Here is a 20,976-nt window from a genome sequence, read left to right as displayed (position 1 = left end):
CCAGGGTCATGTCGTTGCTGAGAGGCAAAGGAAACAGGTGAGCCCAGGCCTGATAACCTGAAGGCTAGGTTTTGCCTTTGCTATCCTAGCTCTTTGATGTTAGGGCATAGTAAGTGACACGCTAAGGTCGGCTGCCACTGAGCTAGCCCAGTGGCTAGAAACAGAAGGGAAGTCCTCGTGCTGTGTGCAAGAACATTGTTGCTTACATTCCTTCCCAACAAAACATGACTTTTCTTCTTCCTCCCAAGCTGAAAAATGATAATGGGACAGCGTAGGAAGGAAGCAGGAAGGGGAGCCGATCTCCTTCTCAGCTTCCTTGCTCACTTAGCATCTCTCCTCTCTCGCTTGTTAGCCTTCTTTCAGATTTTTATTTTTAATTTTATTTTTATAAATTGTTCATTTTATTTTAAAATAATCCGGCATACACGGGGATCTCCTTGTTTTGTTTCTGTTTTTTGCTTGTTTTTGGTTTTGCAATGCTTCTTCCCTCTTGTTGCACCTGCTATCAGTTGGCATTGGTGTGGGCGACTTTGCTGCACCCTTCCAGCAGCAGTTTACCGCCCAGTCCAGATCCCCCGGGCATAGCCCATCCTGTGAGTGTCTGCAGAATGCAAAGGCCCCACTCAGACTTAACTCTGAGGATTTAAGCCTACAGGATGGGGTCACATTCCCCATTCAGCATCCTCTGACATAAACTCTCTGGGGACACAGGTGCAGCTTGGGCCTAAACTGACTTAGCTGTCAGAATGCTCAGTAATGTGTGGCAGGCTTTGACCAGCACCTTGCCTGTGCTCTTGCTTAATAAGACCCAGATTTCTTAAGGAAAGAGGGCTACAGTAAGGCACACAGTTCAGGGTCTCTCTGCTTCTGAGAAACATCACTAGCTGGAGGGACTGGTTCCCCCAGATTGCTCAAGAGTTGGTGGCTCAAGAGTACAGAGCAGAAGAGAACTACAGGACCCCAAAGTTTGACTGGCACTTTAAAGCCGTGTCCCATGCTTGGCCTCCATTGACCGTGTGTAGTTTCTGCTGTCTACTGACTGTGTGCAGTTGTTTCTGCTGTATTTACTGACTGTGTGTAGTTCCTGCTGTGTTCACTGACTGTGTGCAGTTTCTTCTGTGTTTACTTGTCTTCGGGGAAGGAAGGGTAAACAGCAACAGATTTCTGTTGGTGTTTCCGCTCTATATTTTGATTGGGAACTAAATGATGGTTTTTTTTTCCTTTCATAAACATGAAATGTTAAGTACATAACAACTAAATTAATCTGTGCCCATAAATTGGTTAATTATGTTAATTTTGAGTCACAGAATTCAGTCTCATTAGCGCTTCCATTAAGCAGTTTAGGCTTGTGAGCATTTTAAGGGAACCGATTAAGCTCCAGATTAATCTTCAAAGCAGAAGGATTTAAAATGCACAGGAGGTTTGGGAGATTTGGGGAATGTGGGAGCCAGTGCTGTCAAGGAAGAGGGGTTCCCACTTCCCTGCCTCTCCTCCCACCTTTTCTTGTCTGAAGTGCCTGCTGCTGAGCCTGAAATTCTTAGACATATCAGGAGGCTCCTGGGAAGGAGGAGGTAGATAAACCCTGGTGGTCACACCCTCCCCAGACAGCTCTCTCTATAGGACAGGTGAGGCTGGCTCCCAGACACCCATGGGCTGCCCAGGTCAGGGTTCCTGAGATAATCCCCCCAAAGCTGAGGAGAATCTTCATACCTGGTGACCCCCAGAAGGACAGACTCCAGCAGAGCTTCAGGCTTAGCTCCAGGGGTCACAGGTTTGATGATGCCCAATGTCTTATTTCCACTGCCTCTTTGCCGCCTTCAGAGGCCATCTCAGGGTATGAGTTGCTTGTCCCTGTCTCAGCCACACCCCCTGTTGGGGTTCCTTGCTGTCCTTGCCTGTGGTGCATTTAGGTGGGTATCCTGTGTGGCCCTGGGTCTTGCGGTCTGCCCTGTGCCCCGAACTTCCAGCTCTTGCTGAATTCCTAAGTCTCTAGAAAATTCACTTATGATCCTAGCCCTCATTCCCCATGGTGGGCACTGTGAAAGTGTCAGTGCAGACATCAGCTCTCTCCAGACCAGTGTTTCTCAACCTGTGGGTCACGACCCCTTGGGAGTTGCCTGTCAGATATTTATATTACAATTCACAACAGTAGCAAAATTACAGTTAGGAAGTAGCAACAAAATAACTGAATGGTCGGGGGTCACCACAACATGAGGAGCTGTATTAAAGGGTCACAGCATTAGGAAGGTTGAGAACCACTGCTTTAGACACTTGCAGTGGCTTTTCTAGCCTTCTCTGAGACATCAACAGGATCCATTTATGAAAAGGGAGTATAGTTTGTGTTATAACTTAGGTTCAGCAAGGCCATCTGATGAGCAGGTGACTGCTATTGATTGAAAGGGTAGCTTGTGACTCACAGCTCCCAAGAGGACAGGCCACATCACACCAGACCAGCCTCCTGGGGACGCTCCAAGGTTGGTCAGGACTCAGAGGAGCAAGGCAAAGCAGAAGATTTGTTGTCGTTTCCATGAGGAAGGCAAGGTGAGTCGAGGAGAGCAGGCTGGAACTGGCCACATGAGATGTTCCTAGTCATCTGCTAATGCCACCTCCCCTGGAATGCTTAGGGTGAGAACACCTTGTCTTATTGACAAGGGCTCAGTAAAGGAACTTGTAGGTAGAGACTGAATTGCTTGATTTTCCCGTGAAAGACATACTTTTCTATATGAGTCGTTTATTATGTCTGGAAGTTAGTCAAGGCAGAAGAGGGAAGCTCTTCAGGGTTAGCAAGACCCCCCAAGTGTCAATATGTCAGAAGACACTTAACATGAGAACCTACTTGGAGATGAGCCTCATCTTGTCAGTGCAGGCTTGAAGTTCATGGGTGCATGCACATGGTATGCAGTGGTTTGCAGCTGAGCATCTCTGGGAGGAGATGGAATGTGGTGTTGTGAGATCAGGAATAGCATGGGAGGCTGAGAGAGACCTGGCTTTCTGATGATCCACCACACTCATGTACCTCCTGGGACAATGGCAGACTCTAGGTGTGTCTTGCCCTCAGCTCTGTAGACCTCAGCTTCCCAGGGCCTTGGAAAAAGGCTGTCAGGTGGGGCATATTTAGAGACTAAAAGGCTCTAAGGAGATTATGAGACTTGATAGTTTTGCAGATTTGTGGATATTAAAAAATATTTTTTTCTATGTGTGTGTGTTTGCCTGCATGTATGTACGTATGTACAGCATGCGTGTGCCTGGTGCTTGTAGAAGCTAAAAGAGGGCATCGATCCTCTATAAGTAGAATTACAGGCAATTGTGGGCCAGCATGTGGCTGCTGGCAACCAGACCTACGTTGTCTGAGAAGCCAGCCAGTGCTCTTTACTGCTGAGCCATCTCTCCAGTCTCACTTGTGGCAGTTTTAACAACTGTTGAAACTCTCCGTGCATGACTGCTCATGGAATAAAATGAACTATGGTTTCTGCTGGAAAACAGACAAACAAACAGCAAACATTTCTCTGTGGATTTACTGAAACAAACTCAGGATTAATGAGTTGGATTTGTTGAGGGGGACTATTTGTCACACTCTGGAAGCTACAATCTCATTTTCCTTGCCGCTGTTCATCGCTCTTGCGTTGCCACTCATTTGCTAAAGGCAAAAATACATTACTGCTCAATAAACAAAAGTGGGCCTAGCATGGCAGCTCCCCTGCCTTCCTCCAGACATTAGCAAACAGTCACGCAAGATGGATGGCTGACTTCTCCTATGGGGCCGGTGCTGTGTGTGCTCTGTGTGTGTGTGTGTGTGTGTGTGTGTGTGTGTGTGTGTGTGTGTGTGTGTGTGTGTGTGTATGTGTGTGTGTGTGTGTGTGTGTGTGTGTGTGTGTTTTGTTCTTTTTCTTCCTTTTCATGTTGAACTCCCTCAGAAAGTAGTTTTCAGGGCAAATGCTACATCTTGTGCTCTTCATAGCGCCAGCTGCGTGTGGCTGTGTTTGCCTTGCCTTACACAAGCTAGTTGTTCAGAAAGTCACGACATAAATCAGAAACAGGGAAGAAGGATGGATCGCTATGAGAAAACTGGCGTTTTCTTTTAACTTTTACTAAGAGACATCTAGAATCATTGATTTCAGCCAGGTTTCCCTGGGGCATTTAAACTGCTAGGTTTAGGCAATCTAATGGGACTGTGTGCATTATTGAAGGGACACAGGCCTGTCCAATGCTCCCCAGGATGGACTTGTAGGGGCAGCTGGAATTGTCTTGACTCTCAATAGCAGTCTCCTTTTCCACTCACACACGTAGTTGCCCAGGCTCAACCACCTTATCTACCTACTCCTCTACGTGGAACCCCCAGACTCACCGTCAGAGTAGAGGGGTCAACTGTGTTTATGTGCAGTCATGTGCTCTGACCCCACCCGCAGGAAAGCAACCCAGTAGCAAGCTAACAGCAGGAGTTAATTTGCCGTCCAAATGATCTGTCCAGGTTATTTTTGTCCTTAGCAATTTGTAGTAAATGGGCCTTTCTTTATTTCATTAGAGAAATGATGGCTGTTTCCCCACCCCACCCCCACCCCCCTGGCATTTGCAGAGAGCCATTCACGTTTGAAGCTAATGGTGGAACAGCAGGTTTCTACTGAAAATATTTACCTTTTTTCTGTTGGCAACTGTCAGTGCTGGGGAAATGGATGCACTGTTAAAAACTCAGCACTCAACACTTCCTTCTCACCCGCCAGTCAACCCCTTCAAGATGGAGAGCATTGTGAGAGCTGTTGGGAACCACTCTGCCTGTGTGTTCTTGTGTATTTTTGGATGGCTCCTGGCATCCCATTCTTCTCATTTAGAAATAGGCATCTCACCATCTATAACTGGTATGAAAAGCCTTAGAATAGCAGGTTCCATGTCAGCACTAGAACCACAGACTTGGCTTTGGCCACCCTTGTGACCAGTGAGCTCTCTTGACCTAGAGAGTCTGCTGCTAACTTTAAAGGCACAAGGATTAGTCTTCCATTTATGCAGCAGCACTGAGAACCAGGACATACTGGTTTATTTTCCATTGCTGTAACAAAATATCTGAGGATGAGTAACTTATAAACAGGGGTTTTCTTTAGCTCTCAGTTTTGGAGGCTTGCAGTTGGGTCAGCACAGTGCTGGCTCTGTAGGGTTCCCCTTGGCTATATCAATCACATGGCAGCAGATAGAATCACAGCAGGAGCATCTGCAAGAGGAAGGGACTGAAGGAGGAAGAACAGAAGGCGGAGAAGAGTAGAAGCCGAAGAGCAATTCAATGGTAGTCCTTCTCTTTTGTCACAGTCTCCTCTCTTGAGAACTAAGCAGGGTTCTATGAGACCTCATTAAATCCCCACTGAGGGCAGGTACACTCGGGAACCTAAACCACCATGGGACTAAGAAATGTTGGGTGTGCAGACCAGAGCCTGGAGAAGAATGGTACCTCATGGCCATCACAATTCTTCTACCCAGAACCCCAAAAGGAGAAAATACAATGAGCCAGTGTCACAGTGCATGTGTGCCCTACTGGGATGTTTGGTGGGGGGGGGGGCTCTGCCCTGCCTATGAAAGAATGGATAGATGTCCACAAGCCCAGGGGAGGCTTGGGCTTCATAATGACTAGGAACTTCAAAAGGAAATGAGCATTTAGCATTAAGGGGCATGGCTTAGTGATAGAATACTTTCTACATACAAGGTCCTGAGTTCAATCTCCAGAATTAAATATATATATATATATATATATATATATATATATATATATATATATGTTGAATACAAGATGAGAAACTTTATATAATCCACAAGGGATTAATTCCCAGGATGGGCAAGAGTGAATACTATGCTATGTAAATATATACACAGTTATAAGACCATAATGTTTAAAAGACAGGGGAATGAATAACCCAAAATTCTAAGCAATTTCCTTCAAGTAGCAGGGTGAGAAAAGTAAACATGTGTAGGACCACCCACTCTCTGTGTCTCACCCTCTTGCTTGCATTACATGGAAGGCTAATAGGAGCCATTGTTTCCTTAGGCTTTATAATTAGCAGGTTTGCAAATGTTCCCCTGCATAGACAGCATTGGTGTGTCTTTAGAAAATCAGGAAAGAAGTTATTGAAATTATGCCCATTTTTTACAGGTAGGAAAACTGAAGCTCAGTGGCATCAAGTCAAGCATATTAAGTGCTTCCTGTGTGCCAGAACTTTTTCCTTCATTTGGCAACCCATAGAACAGATGACTTCCAACACAGCCTTAGACAGAAAACCAAGACTTGTACCATGAAAGAACTTCTGGGATCCCTATCTGGTCACAGCTGGCAGCCAGAGCAGGGCTCCCAGCCATGGCACATCCTTGTGTCTGCTGGCCAGGGCAGGCATGCTGCAATGAGGGCCTCCCCTCCCAGGAGCAGGTGGCATGGTGTCGTGATGTCTAAGTCTCTGTGCATGGCTGGTCATGGTGTTTCAGGTAGCTGTAGCATAATGGGTAGAAGGAAGTAGATGGAGAGCCAAAGAGAAGGCAGATGGTGCTAAGCTGAAATCCATCCCTGCTGCTCATTTTGGAGGCCTTCAAGCTTTGATGGACAGGCTTTTCCTGTGATGTGACTCCGTCCTGATCCCCCATTGTTGCCTGTACCACCTGACTGACATCTTAGGTGGCTCTGGGTACCACTGTTGGACTTCTGAGATCCTCAGCACCTGAGTCTTGCTGTTATTATTATTATTATTATCATCATCATCAGTAATTCTCTCTGACACTGATTTTGAGTAGAATTCCCATACCTTCAGAGCAGATGTTTTCAGTTAATCCCGGTGTCCCACTTAAGTATAAGGCCATGCTACTGTACCCCAGAGCAGCCATCCTGCCCTTACTGCATTGCCAACTACACTATACAACCTCCCAAGGATCCCCCACAATGATGCCTGCATTGACCCTCTTGCTTATGGCTTGGGAACTTCAGGGCAGATGGTACAGAGAAAACCTTAGAGGAACCTGACCTTTAAAAACTGGTTAAAGAGAAGGATTACTAAATCTTTCAATTCCACACAGGGAAGAATGTCTCACCTTGGTAAATGATAAAGTATATCGAGTTATTTGTAACCCGTGTGCTCCTAAGCAAGAAGATGTAAGGCAAGAAAATTGGAGGCATATATTAAGGTTCTGGGCTTGGCAGCTAGTCATCAGAAGCAGAGTGACATCAGGATGTCCATGAGTACAGTGAAGTAGGACAATGGGGCTTAATTCACATGAGGTGTTTGTCCCTGCGACCTCTGCTTCTTGTGGCTGCTCCTGCTTGCACTGGGAACCAGCTCCAGACTTCAGTGTGAGGTTCTACAGTAGACCTAAGGTGTCCACAGGGACTGGCACCAGAACCCACAGAGATAACAAAGTGCTCGGGCTAAAGTCCTTTATATGAAATGATGTAGCATTTGCAAAGAGCCTGCGCACATCCTCCTGTATACATGAAATTGTCTCTAGATAATGCATAATATATAATACAGTATTAACACTGTGTATAGTTGTTTATTGAAAAAAAAGTCTATCCCAGTACAATACAGAAAACAATTGGGCTTTGTGAGGGGGCTGCTCCTAGGTATTCTTTAGCTGTGTTTTGGGTTGAGTCTGTGGGTACAGAACTCATGGACACAGAAGTGACTCATCTGTCTCTCTATCTGTGAATGAATGTCTGTTATAGTCAGAATTTCAGTGCCTGGAGATCCAATGGAGGCCTAGTACGGGAAAGGTACAGAGCCCCTCCATGATGAGGTGAGCCGCAGAGGAAGGGCTGCCTGGGTCTGGCGTGTACAGGGTCAGAGTGCATGACCATTAATAACCATGCTTTGAAAATATCCTTAATCACACAGGGGAGCAGTTCACATGAAGTTCAGTTTTTTAAAAAGGAAAAGATTTGGGATGAAAGTGTATGCTTCAGGCAAAGAAAAATATTAGAAGAAACTGACCAAAGTACTATCATTGGTTATTTCTGTGTTTATTTAGCTTCCATCAAAGAGTATAAGATGTGCTTTTCTATGACATCTTAAGTAGTTCTAAGATGTAGAATATGTTTCCATGGAAGGTATGGCCCTCACACACACACAGCCCAGTTCCAGCACGCCCTGGAGACCCTCAAGGAGGTATTATTGGTGTTTCTTGGCTTCTCATTCAAAATGAACTAAAAGCCCACACAGCTTGTACAGTATCAAGGAAACTAATAAAGCAAAACTATAGTACAATTAGAAAGAAACATGGTATCAAGACTGTCAGTGGGCCATGTGAGTGGGAGTACTCAGGGGGCTACCTTTTATGGGGTTAAAGAGAAGGAAGAGTTGGTTACTAAGGGTGTAATGAGGGGTTTCTGTTTGGATTGGCAGGCTTAGTTTACCCAGGCCTTTGGTCTCTGAGCATTAATTGTATGCAGTCTTGATTATGCATAGGCATAAGATGGTAAATAGAAAATTCTCCCTCAAAGTTCACTTGAAGAAATAGTTTTGTCTGACTGCATAGGTACCCCAAACCAGTTCAGACCAGATGGGCCCTTCCACCCTCAGACCAGAATGTTTCAGGACTAGTTGGAATAGAAACTGTCTAAGTTTGATGGTTATTAAAACACCATAACCAAAAGCATCGTGGGGAGGAAAGAGTTTATTCCTCAGGTGTATCTATCACTAAGGGAAGTCAGGGAAGGAACTCAAGCAGGGCAGGAGCCTTGAGGCAGGAACTTATGCAGGGACCATGGAGGAATACTGCTCACTGGCTTGCTCATCAAAGGCAACCATTGTTTACTGAACCTGCTGTTTTATACACCCAGGATCACCTGCCCAGGGGTGGCATCCCTAGCAGTGGGCTGGGCCCTCCAACATCAATCATTGATCAAGAAAATGACCCAGGGGCTTGTCCACAGGCTGGTCTGGTGGGGGCATTTTCTCAATTGAGTGTTCCTCTTCCAAAATGACTATAGCTTGTATCAAAATGGCATAAAGCCAGCGAGCACGAACACCTTCTGGGAGCCTAGTGGCATGGTGTCCTGGCATAAACCTCCTGAGTCTCCTGGGCATTGCAGACTTCTTGGTCTTGGGGTCCTTCACTGTATGCTCAGACTCCCCAGCACTGACAGTGAGCCTCCCCCTATGCTTCCAGGCATCCGGATGCTGGACGGTGATGTGACTGATGTGGTTGAGGCCAAGTCCTTGGGCATCAGACCCAACTACATTGACATTTACAGCGCCAGTTGGGGGCCAGATGACGACGGGAAGACAGTGGACGGGCCTGGCCGTCTGGCTAAACAGGCTTTCGAGTATGGCATTAAAAAGGTATGAGTAACCCAGAACTTCAGGGGAGCACCCAGGGTGGGGGTGCCTGCACGTTCTCACCATTTAAATATCAGAGTGACATCAGCCATGGCCTGAAACAAGACTGGCAGGAAAGCCCTGCACTGCCAGAATGAAGGAGAAATCTCTCAAGGACTCTGGGGAATGGTATATACGAGCTCAGGTGGAATACTATAGCTGGTCCAGGGAGAGCTAGCCTAGCGCCCACCATCCCTGACTACTCCACTGGAGTCTGATGAGACCTTTGCAGGTGGTGAGAGTCAGCTCAATCAGATCTCCAGGCCTACTCCTTGAGCTATGCAGGTGAAATAATGAGTGGAGCTTTCTGTCTATCATAGGGTGTGACTAATCAAAGCCTTATTGCAGCAGGGAGCTGTCACCTAGACACTCCCACCCATACCACCACACAGCCCAACCCAGCTACAGCTTCATAGGCAAACCTCTGGGAACATAGAAAAGATTGATTACTCCTCAACTGGGAGGGTGGTAGGCTCGTCCCAGGAGGCCTACCCTCAAGCCTCTGTCTGTCACCCATTGTCAGTGTGGGCTGGTGGACAGGGGACTCGGGAGAGATGAGTTTAGGAAGAGGTAGCTGGAGATGAATCAGTCTTTACAACCAGGGCCAAGACAGATTTCCAGGTGAACACAGTTTCTTGGAGTAGTCAGATGCAGTTATGGTCACCATCCAGGAGGCTCTGGGTGGCCCAATAAACCCCAGACCACAGCATAGGTGTGGCTAATGAATGCTGGTGGGGGTGGGATGTGGGCCAGGGTCTGTCAGGAAGCCCAGACATTTCTGTTTCCTGTGGAAAACAGGAAAGAAGAGGTACAGGGATTGAGCCCATTTTATTATTTATATAATTTAAAACATTTAAATTTTTTTATTATATTGTAACCCATACATAGCAATTCATATGTAGTTAATAGTGAATAAATACATCCAAAAGTGTCAGGTGTGGCAGTGCACAGCTTTAATCCCAGCACTTGGGAGGTAGAGGCAGGTGGATCTCTGAGTTTGAGGCCAGCCTGGTCTACAGAGCCAGCCTGGTCTACAGAACAAGTTACAAGACAGCTAGGACTACACAGAGAAACCCTGTCTCAAAAAAAAAAAAAAAAAAAAAGGAACAATCTTCTCAACAAACTGTGTGTGTTGTGTGTGGTGTGTGTGTGTGTGTGTGTGTGTGTGTGTGTGTGTGTGTGTGTGTGTTGTGCCAGAGGTCAACATCAAGTTTCTTCTTTAGTGTTCTTCACTTTATTTCTCTTGTTTAAAGATTTTATTTTTATTTTATGTGCATGAGTGTTTTACCTGTAAGTATATGTGCGTACTATGTACATGCTAGTGTCCAGAAGCCAAAAGAAGGCATTGAATCCCATGGATCTAGAGTTATAGATGAATGCAAACCTCAGCATGGATGCTGGGAACTAAACCTGGGTCCTTTACAAGAGCAGAAAGTACTCTTATCTGCTGAGACATCTCTTTAGTCCCTATTTATTTATCTTTGAGTCAGGGTCTTACATGGCAACCCTGGTTGGCTAGCATCTCATTATGTTGTTCAGGCTGCCCTCAAACTCTCTGAAATCTTCTATGCCTCCCAAGTGCTGGCATTAAAGGTATGCACCACCACATTATTTTTTGAAATACAGTTTCTCATGGGGCTCACCGAACTTGGAGCTTGCTGATTGGCTAGTCTGGCTGGCCAGCAAGTCTGTCTCTCTCCCAGCATTGGGATCCTGTGTGCCATTCACCAGCTTTTCCTTTCTTCTTTATTTCTTTTTACAAGTGGTCTCTGGCAATCACGCTTGGGTCCTCTTGCTTGAGTGGTGAGTATTTTATTGACTGGAGCCATGTTCCCAGCCCCAGTCTTCTTAAACTCTGCTCAGGGCTCTTTTTCTGATTGCCTCTTGATTTTTTTCTTGGATGTATCTAGTTGGTCGCTGTGTGTTATCTTTTCAATGGCAACAAGAGTTTTGCCAGAGGATATCCTCCTGCCTTGCCACCTCCAACCACGCTGAATCCCTGGAGTGCCTTCATTTCTCTACACTTCTCAGTTAAGGGGTGTACTATGACTTCACCTCCTTCCAGGCACATCTGGTCCGCAAACCCCCACAGTACAAGGGACACCATCCTTCTTTTAGTGCCGTTTCACCAGGCCACCCAGGGTCACAGTGCCTGAAAAACCAACAACCAGAAAACAGAGCAGTGTTCAACTGTCAGAGGGAAAGAAGTAAAAGAGGCAGAGTACAGACACAGACAGCATAAGACCTGTGCTCACATTGGAACAGTTTCACTGCACCATGCTGCAGAGGCAGCTTCCATTATTCTGCTGAGCACCTGGGCCGAGCCATGTGCTGGGCCGTGTGCTGGGCCACGTGCTGGGCTAGGGGAGTGCTGGCAGATCCAAGCATGACCAAGTAAGCCTCTGCCCCACCAGAGATTGCTGAATAAATAAATCACTTGTTTCCATGACTCAACTCCCCTCCCACGGTTAGATCACTCAGATCTCAGACTCGATGACAAGTGAAACATCCTAAAAATTAAGCTGAGCTGCAGCTTCGGAGAGGCTGACTTAAGCCAGAGGTCCCGTTTTCTGCACAAAAGGCATGGGTTGGAATGGTGCTAATGCCGAACATCTGGCATTTCTATGAGATGCTGTCTAAAGATGTGGCTGGGAGCTCTGCTTCCAGGAGAGGAGATGTCGGTTTTCAAGGGGTCACTTGCAGTGCCTTTAGGTTTGTGTACTGAGCTTACACAAGCTGGAGTTACAAAGAAGGGAACGTTGCATTCTGAACCCTGAGCAGCTGCTTCATCAGGTTGTCGGGGTAACAGGATATGTAGAGGGAACTACGCAGCCCCCCCCCTCCCATTCTTGTCCTGTTTTCTTAAAATATGGAGACCATTTAAATCTTAGTTATTCTGAAGTAAAATACGTTATACCGGCCCTTAAATCACAGCTGTCTAGAGATGCCAGGGAGAGTACTCTCAGAAATGAGACGACCTCCAACCAAAGCACATGGCCCCATCTGTTTCTCCTCCATGCTGCTCTATTTGTGACCTGTTATCTTTTTCTGTAAAATGTGGCTTTGTCTTCGGTAGATGATGTGGTGGAGTGGCAGGGGACTTTAGAAGCCATTGTTGGGCAAAGGGATCTATTTGATACTGCACTTCTCACCTGAGTGTTCGCTCAGAAAGGGGAATAAAGACTGATAAAGAACAGCTGGCCTTCTCCAGATGCCCGGAGTTCACCAGCCCTCAGGAGGGTGTACCTGACTGCCTGCCCCCTGAGAGGATGCCAGTGCCATTTGGAGTTCAAGTTGTGGCTTACCTAAACAGAAATGCTAGCATGGTGGGAGTTGGAACACCCCCACTCCAGCTCCAGTGTAGACACAAGATGTGGAAAGGGAACCTAAAACCTCCAGGGACGGCCAAGGCCTATCTCTTCACAGCCCAAACCTAGCTGTGCTCTCTGCCTCCCTCTGAGTTCTGTCTCTCTAGAAAACCACAGCAAGACAAGAAAGAGGCCGTAGATACTTCGGTGCCTGTGGGAAGTTAGATGGTTGGGCCGTAAATGCCCTGTGTCAGGTAGACGGCTAGGATCAGCAGTGTGGTATGGGCTGACAATTCTTAGGCATGCAGAATTTCAAGTCCATGAACATGGTGCTGCTGGGAGATGGAGGAAACTGGAAGAGGTGGAGCCTAGTGGGAGATCAGCTGGTCATTGCCAGCACACCTTGAAGGGGATTGTGGGACCCAGTGCCCCCATCCCCATCATGTGGCAAGTAACCTTTCTGTGCCATGAGTCTCTATTGTGACACTGTGACTAAAGTCTAAAACAATGGGTACTGCCAGTCATGGGTTGCAACCTACAAAACTATGAGCCAAATAAATTCTTTTATTTTTCTTGGTAATTTGATTTACCTCACATATCTGTTACAGTGCTGGACAGCTAACTGACAGGCGTCCCCAGACCTGCTGGGCCCAAAGACATTTGTAACAAGATTCCCTTGTGGTTCAGAGTGCACACAACATATTCAAGAGTGAGGAGCACTATTTTAAGTTGTCCCCTACACTTCTGGAATAATAAGATTGTTAAATTTTACAAAATAAGAACATTTTATAAACAGTTCTGCATTGGGTATGGAGTTGAGAGTGACAGTATCCTGGGGATGATTCTTACATGGAATGGATAGATTCTGGTGGACTATATGCCTTTTTATTTGGATTTTAGTCACTTTGAACTGGCTTCTGGTTAATCTTTTCCAACAGGTAATTGTAGTCTTGCTTTGCTTAATGATGAGGACGTCCTCTGAGAAAGCCATCACTAAGCAATTTCATCAAGATGCAAACCTCATGATGGAGCACTGAGTTACCCACACTTGGATGGCACGAATGCCTTCCACACACCTAGCTCCTCTGCACCTGTGTGAGCCACTGCTGATTGACGCATCCTGACACAGGGCATGACCCAATTCACACGGCATACCCATTTCCTTATTTAGTGCCTTTCTTTTAGAAGTTAACCTATTTCTTAGAAGTTCTTTTAGATTTATTTTTGGGGTATATTAGTGTTTTTCCCACATGCATGTTTATATACCATATGCACATCTGGTGCCCGCACTGGTCAGAGAGGGCATCAGATCCCCTGGAACTGGAGTTATGGATGATTGTGAGCCATCAAGTGGGTGCTGGGAATAGAACCCAGGTCCTCTGCAAGAGCATCAAGTGCTTTAAACTGCTGCTGAGCCATCTCTCCAACCCTAGAAGTTACTCTTTGTTGCTAAGTCTAGGTAACCTTTGTGGTAAACACTTAGGCATTCGGTAAAGCCCTTCTTGGAGATGGAGAAAGCAGGATGAACTGGCCATCCTGACATAGCAGGGTCAGGGGACAACAGGAACCTCCCTGTGGGTTTTGTTGGGAGCCTCAGCCTAGAACCAGTCTCTTTAGTCTGTAAAATAGAGCGTCACAGGCTTCCAGAGCAGGTAGGTCCACTCCCCAAGGAAAGCCCTGAACTCTGAGGAGAGATACATGCATCAGGTCATAGAATACACTTGAGAGCTATCTTTAAACTGACCAGTTGCTCAGATTTGGGGCCAGTCCCCTCCCTAAGTTTGGAAGGGAGGGTTCTCAGTTAAGAGCCTGGGAGGTCCACTTCATGGTGTGCACCCTCAGTGGGTCCAGCTGTTGAGACTGACTCAATAGAGTCTTCCATGAGCTAACCATTAACTAGTGTTTATAGCTGGGACGACACAAAGTTTGGTCAGAAACCATTGATCCCATGGGCATAGTATAGAACAGAGCTGCAGGAACCTGCCTGACCCGCCACGGTCATGTGCTTTCTCTCTTTCATGTTCCCGATGAACTAGTGACGCCAGCAGCCTGGGCTGGTGTTGACATCTGGCTTGACTGCTTTAACATGTATCCATTTGTCCGTGGCAGCCACCTCTAGGAACTGTAATGGGACTTCTGTGGGCATATAGCAGTGTTCTGGACCATGATCATGTTTATCTAACAGTTGAACGCAGAAGTCAGTCTCACCCCCTAACCCTTTACCCTTTACCTTTTACCCTTTACCCTTCACCTCTCACTCCTCACCCTTCACCCCTCACCCCTCACCCTTCACCCCTCACCCTTCACCTCTCATTCTTCACCTCTTCGAGTCTCACCCTTCACCTTTCAACCCTTACCCTTCACCCCTCTTTGAAAAATTAGCTGGACCTCTGAGAAGCTTACCTCTGCAACTGTATTTTCAGGAAATTTCCTGTTCTTCCCTCTCAAAACCAGCTCCTTTGACCCATAAACTGAAACAGCTCCAAATCCCACCAGTGTCTGTCTCTAATCTTGGTCTTATGCTGAGTTCCCTTGGTCCTCAGCTACTGCAATGGAAATTAGAGGCCTGTCTCAACTGGAGCAGCATTGGGGTCTGGAGCTTCCTGTGACAGACAGGGGGGTCTTTTGGCCCTTCTCTGACAGGATCCTGACCATCTGTGTAAGATACTGTTACCATAGGCAAAATGACTCCCCAGAAACCCACATGGAACCCTTGGGCCGGACCTCCATGGTTTCAGTGCACCATCACAGCCCTGTGGAGGAACATGCTGAAGGTGGGGCTGCAGATTGGTGAGAAATGCTCTCCATGGGGTCCCACCACAGTTGCTGACACCCTGTTCTTTTTGCTTCCACACAGGGCCGCCAAGGTCTGGGCTCCATTTTTGTCTGGGCCTCTGGGAACGGAGGGAGAGAAGGGGACCACTGCTCCTGTGACGGTTACACCAACAGCATCTACACCATCTCTGTGAGCAGCACCACTGAGAACGGCCACAAACCCTGGTACCTGGAGGAGTGCGCCTCCACCTTGGCTACCACCTACAGCAGTGGGGCCTTCTATGAACGGAAGATTGTGAGTTCTCTTCTAAGCTTGAAGGCTTCCTTTTACCCAGGGCAAGTTGGGCCAAGACCAGATATGTTGGGTCTCAGTTCCCTTCCTCATCCATCTGTGAGCAGGCTGAGCCTAAGGTCAATCCCAGTGCTTTGGCAGCCCGCCTCAGACTTTACTAATTTATAAGATGCTCTACTTATCTGTGCCCAGAAATGCCAATGAAACCCTCTGTGACTTTAGAGACCTAAAAATGTCATTTAAGAAGGGGGTTCATCTTTGTCATATCTCCTTTTAGCTCTCTGGTATTCTGTGGTCACATCCCAGAGTCCAGTTGACCAGTTCTGTTCTGATGCTTAAAATAGAAAGTCTCGGTTTTATGCTGAAACATTCTGGAAACCTGAGCATTCTAGGCTTCTCTTCGGCCAAGGGACGTGCCCTAGACACTTGGAAGTAAAGCCACAGCTTTTGCCAGCTCTGCTAACTGCAGTGAACAGAGTGCTAGTTTTCTTTTTTTTCTTTTTTTGTGGTACTTAAACCTGCTGTAGGCAGGGACACCACCACTGAGCCACATTCCCAGCCCCTGGTTTCTCTCTCAAATGGGAACTGTTTAAGTATATGGCTGGGATTTATGCTTCTGCCTTCTGTATATACTTTCCTATATTTGAAAAAAAAAAAAAGGAGCGAGCAGTGTGGGGGAAGGTTTCCAGTCTAAATTAATGAAGAATTCAAATGCAGAGTCATTAAGTTAGTGTGTAGACATTTTAAAAATGAGCCTCTGGAGCTGCCCAGACACGGTTCGATTTTAGCTCTCACCAGTGTCTTTTCATCCCTCCCTCTGCTAAGATACAAATTATTTTCCAATTTATTTTTACATTTTTTTCTGGGGAGCACACAGGCTTCCTGTTCTCTACTTGCTGTGCTCATACTGAAGGCCAGCCACCATCATCCCATTGTAGGCCGGGCAGCGGCCCAGGCTGCTTCGCAGAGGCATTAAGGTCTTGCTCTCCCATCTGCAGCATCACCCAGCCCTGGCATGGGCAGCCAAGACTCCTCACCATGTCCTATTTGTTTCCTCTTCCTCCTTATTTGAGCACGGACTTGTTAACGCTTTATTAAACAGATGTTTTTGATGAAACCCAGCAAAGGCCTCCTGGCTAACCAAGGACAAGTTGAGGTTGGCATTATTGGACACATTGTACTAGGGCTGCTTCCTCGGTGATGGCACTCAGCTCCAGAAATAGGATTTGTGACTTCATTTACTTACTGTGGTGCTTAAATGTGCACATATCTATCGAGAAGACACTTTAATCCCTTTTCTCCCTCCCTGCCTTTGTTTCCAAGATGGGCTTATGCAGCCCAGACTGTATTTGAACTTACTGTATAGTAGAGGTTATCCTTGAACTCCTGATCCTCTTGCCTTCGCCTCACAAATGCTGATGTGACAGGCATGTGGCATCTCTCTTGAATTTCTTCTTTTAAAATAATTCCCCCTCCTCTGAGCAATACTTGTGGATAAGAAAGATATGGTTGGGAAAGAGGAAAAGATAGGATTGAGTGTCAGAGTTGCTGACCTGAAACTCTGCTCTGGGCATTTTTGTCCCATAACTGGAGCCTAAGTTATGCTTGATGCCCCATAGATGCCCTGTAAAGGGGCTGAGCAAGCTTTAAAAAGATAGCCCGTGCTTCACAGCCTTGAGTTCAGGTGAGCTCTAGTGTCAGTCAAACCTCTGCCCCCTGCATGCTTCCTCCCTGCAGAGTCCACCAGGAGTGGGGGATTCCTCATGAACAGACACGGCTCTCCATCAGAGAACTAAAGCCTTTACCTCTTGCCTTGGAGGCTAAAAATGAGGGTCAGTTCATCCAATGTGAGCAGTGTTCCAAGCAGGACCCTCAAATGTGGGAGGGCTCTGCCCACCTTGCTTTGGCTCCCTCCAGTTTGGCTAGTCTCCGTTCCCTTCCTAAATCCTCTGCCCTGTGGTGGAGAACCAGCCCTGGACCTTGCTTGCTCACAGTTGCTGGGCTCCCACCCAAAGGTGAGGAGCAGGAGTAGGCACCCTGCTGTGACCTGTGTGGGAGCATCAGAAGGGCTGGGGACACAGAAGTCCTTCCTGGGCTGGCCCTTCTGTCTTTCCTTGAGGTGCTTTAGTCCTACTGAGTGTGCAGCAGGTAAGTTTGTTTCTAGTAAAATACCTGTCAGATCCTCCCCGATGAATGTATGACCCAGGCTAGATACCTTCCCCGGGGGTGTTGTGAGCCCAGCTACAACATGACCAGAGGACATGGGTCTGTGTGGAAGAATCCAATATTAGTGCTGGAAAAATTCATTCTCAAGGGTTCCATAAAATGGCTGCATGAGCTTTGCAGCAGATGGGTGGGTGAGCTAGTTTCCTGTTGCTGTCCTAATATGTCATCATAAACATAGCATCCTAAGGTGGCACCGACTGACATCCCCCCACCTTGCAGCTCAGAAGCCGGGTGACCTATTTGGCTCTCAGCTCCAGATGCACAGGCTGAAGTCAGCATGTCCGAAGGGCTCTCTGGCATCTCTGGGGAGGTCCTTGCTTATGCAGACTAGACATGTCTCAGCCTCCTGTCCGTGTAGGACTGAGGTCCCCGTTCCCTTGTGGGCTGTTGAATACCATCTGGTATTCTTGGTTTTAGAGCCCCTCTTTCCCTATACCCTTGGTCTCAGTCTCTCCAGTTCCCTCTCTGAAGCCAGCCTTGATGGCTGGAGTCTATCATTCCTCACCTCTCCAACAGGTTTTTCTGCTTTCTTCTTCCACCCCTAAAGCCTTCTGATTCTATCAGGCCCAGCTGGAAAATCCAGAAGAATCCCTCTGATTTAAGGTTAGCAGCCTTGATTCCATCTGCAAAGGGCATGGAATTCAAACTAGGAGCACAAGTCGCAAGGGTCATGATCCCAACTGAACTCAGTGTGTTGATCCCACAGCCTCTGCCCCCGTGACGTCCCAGGGATGTGCAAGTCAGGTTGAGCAGTTGTGATGTTGTGAGTCAGTGCCCCACCCTCCTGGAGCCATCACCTTAGGTGAGGACAGGCAGAGGAATCCCAGCTAGCAGAGCCAGCCTCACCTTCCCCAAAAGACCAGCAGCCCTGTTGTCCTGCTCAGCAGGCCTTGTGATGACAAGGGCACTTCAGGTTCCTCAGGGAGGGATGTCCACCATCCCAATCCTTACCTTGCAGCTTAAGGTAGAAACACTATCTGGGCTCCTGAGCACTTTGCAGGGAAGGTTTCTGCTCCCCTGAAGTCCTGAGTCACTGAGCTTAGCTCTGCAGTGGGGGGATCAGGTTTCATGCATTTTAGTGCAGGAGCACAGTGACCCCAGGAAGAAGGGTCAGCAGAGGGTCCATTTCATCTTGCCTGACTGTTTGTCTACACTGGCTTCTGTGGGCTTCAGGAACCAGCGGAGCTGATCCCTTCTGAAAGCACACCCTGTGCTTCTAGATGCCTGTCTTCCTGTCTCTGTTCTCACCTCAGTTTTGCACCTGAGCGAACACCAGAAGAGCCAGACAGCATGCCTTTTCTGCCACTGGCACCCAAGATCACTCTCTCCAGTTGGCAGCCTGCGGAGGGCCTCTCTTCTCTCAGGAGGAACCAGCCTCCCCAGTGCCCTGCTTCACATGTCTCCCTTTCATGCAGGTCACCACGGATCTGCGTCAGCGCTGCACCGATGGTCACACTGGGACCTCAGTCTCGGCCCCCATGGTGGCTGGCATCATTGCCTTGGCTCTGGAAGCAAAGTAAGTTTCAACCTCCCTTCTTTTCCTTTGAAAAGGTGTTTATACGCTGGTGGAACACACCTAACATGAGACCTAGCATCCTGAGAATTTTAAATGACAAGCACGGCTGTATGTTCCCATTTTCATTGCCATTTACCCATCACTGTCACATCCACCAGAATTTTGTCATCTTCCCAAACTGAAGTTTTGTTCCTATTAAACAGTAACTCTCTGAATTGATCAGCCCAGGGTGCCATAGAAGGTTGCTCATACAATAGAAATGTGTGCCCTCAAAGTCCCTGCCTGGATTGAGGCAATAGCAGGGTTGGCGTCTCCTTGGCTTCCAATTGGCTCATGCTGATAACCTTATTTACCTGAATTATCTTTTTTTTTCTTTTTGGTAAGTCCTATTTTGAAATACAGTCACATTCTGAGGAGCAGGGCAAGGCCTAGGACTTCAACTCATGCCACGGTTCAGGTCATGACACTCCCTCTCCTTCAGCCCCTGACAGCCACCATGCTGCCTCCTGTCTTTGAACTTGATGGCCATAAGAACCTTATTTATGTTACAAAACCATACAGTTCACACCAAGCATCTTCAATCCTAAAACCCTGGATCCAAATGCTCCAAAATCTGAAAGGTTTTTCGTGCTGATATCATGCTCAGAAAGTTTCAGGTCTGGAAGAATCTTGGATTTTCAGATTAAAGATGTTCAACTCATGAAGTCTGTGCAGATACTCTGTTTAAAACCTGTAATAGCTTTTTTTTTTCTTTTGCATTTTGGTTAAGGATACCTCCTTTGCCTGTTCTGCCCTTTGTGGTTGGTGTATTTCATTCAACATGATGCCATGGGTGGTTATCTATGTTGTGGTCTGTGTCAGAATTCCCTTCCTTTTTAGGCCATTCTCCAAGTGGTTTCTTCTCTTCATAAAGCCTACTGCCTGTCTTCTCCCAGGAGCTACATGGGCCGGAGCTCTCCATTCATAACCATGCACCCAAACTGTGTGCTAGGCTCTCACAGCTTCTTTCCTTGAATCTTGGTTCAGAAACCGACAATGACTAAGTACCACTTTGCATATCTGAGTCCCACATAACCTAGAGTTATAAAATGGGTCAGACAGACAAGGGTTAACTTCGTGCATGAACCACTTCTTTGTTAATGTAATAAGAAATTCATTTTTGGCTCATAGTTTGAAGAGATACAGTTCATCACGGTGGGGAAGGTATAGCAATTTGGGCTCTGTCTGTGGTGACAACAGCCAACGGCCCAGCTTGTTACTTCTTGGTTGTGGCAGTTTGAAAGAAAATAGCCCCCAAAAGGAGTGGCACTATTAGGAGGTGTGGCTTTGTTGGAGTAGGTATGGCCTTGTTGGAGGAAGTGTGTCATTGTAGGGGTGAGCTTGAAAGTTTCCTTTGCTCAAGCTACTCCCAGTGAGACAGACCACTTCCTGTTACCTGTAAGACATAGGACACTCAGCTACCTCTCCAGCACCATGTCTTCCTGCACACTGCCATGTCCCACCATGGTGATAATGGACTGAAAC

The 20,976-nt window shown here is 47.1% G+C and overlaps 1 protein-coding gene across 3 annotated transcripts in view; it reads left to right on the top strand.

Moving 5' to 3' along the window:
- Positions 1 to 20,976, top strand: part of Pcsk6 (proprotein convertase subtilisin/kexin type 6) — a 190,178-nt gene that overhangs the window by 85,429 nt on the left and 83,773 nt on the right. For all 3 annotated transcript variants that reach the window (XM_035441384.1, XM_027408098.2, XM_027408096.2), the window contains exons 7-9: positions 9,127 to 9,299; positions 15,501 to 15,713; positions 19,352 to 19,452. In XM_035441384.1, the coding sequence (XP_035297275.1) occupies positions 9,127 to 9,299; positions 15,501 to 15,713; positions 19,352 to 19,452 (487 nt within the window). The remainder of the gene's footprint in view (positions 1 to 9,126; positions 9,300 to 15,500; positions 15,714 to 19,351; positions 19,453 to 20,976) is intronic.

Source organism: Cricetulus griseus, chromosome 3 (genome assembly GCF_003668045.3).
Source record: "Cricetulus griseus strain 17A/GY chromosome 3, alternate assembly CriGri-PICRH-1.0, whole genome shotgun sequence".
Lineage (NCBI taxonomy): Eukaryota > Metazoa > Chordata > Mammalia > Rodentia > Cricetidae > Cricetulus > Cricetulus griseus.
Note: the sequence above shows the minus strand (reverse complement) of the source record. Positions and strands in the feature narration are given on the sequence as shown.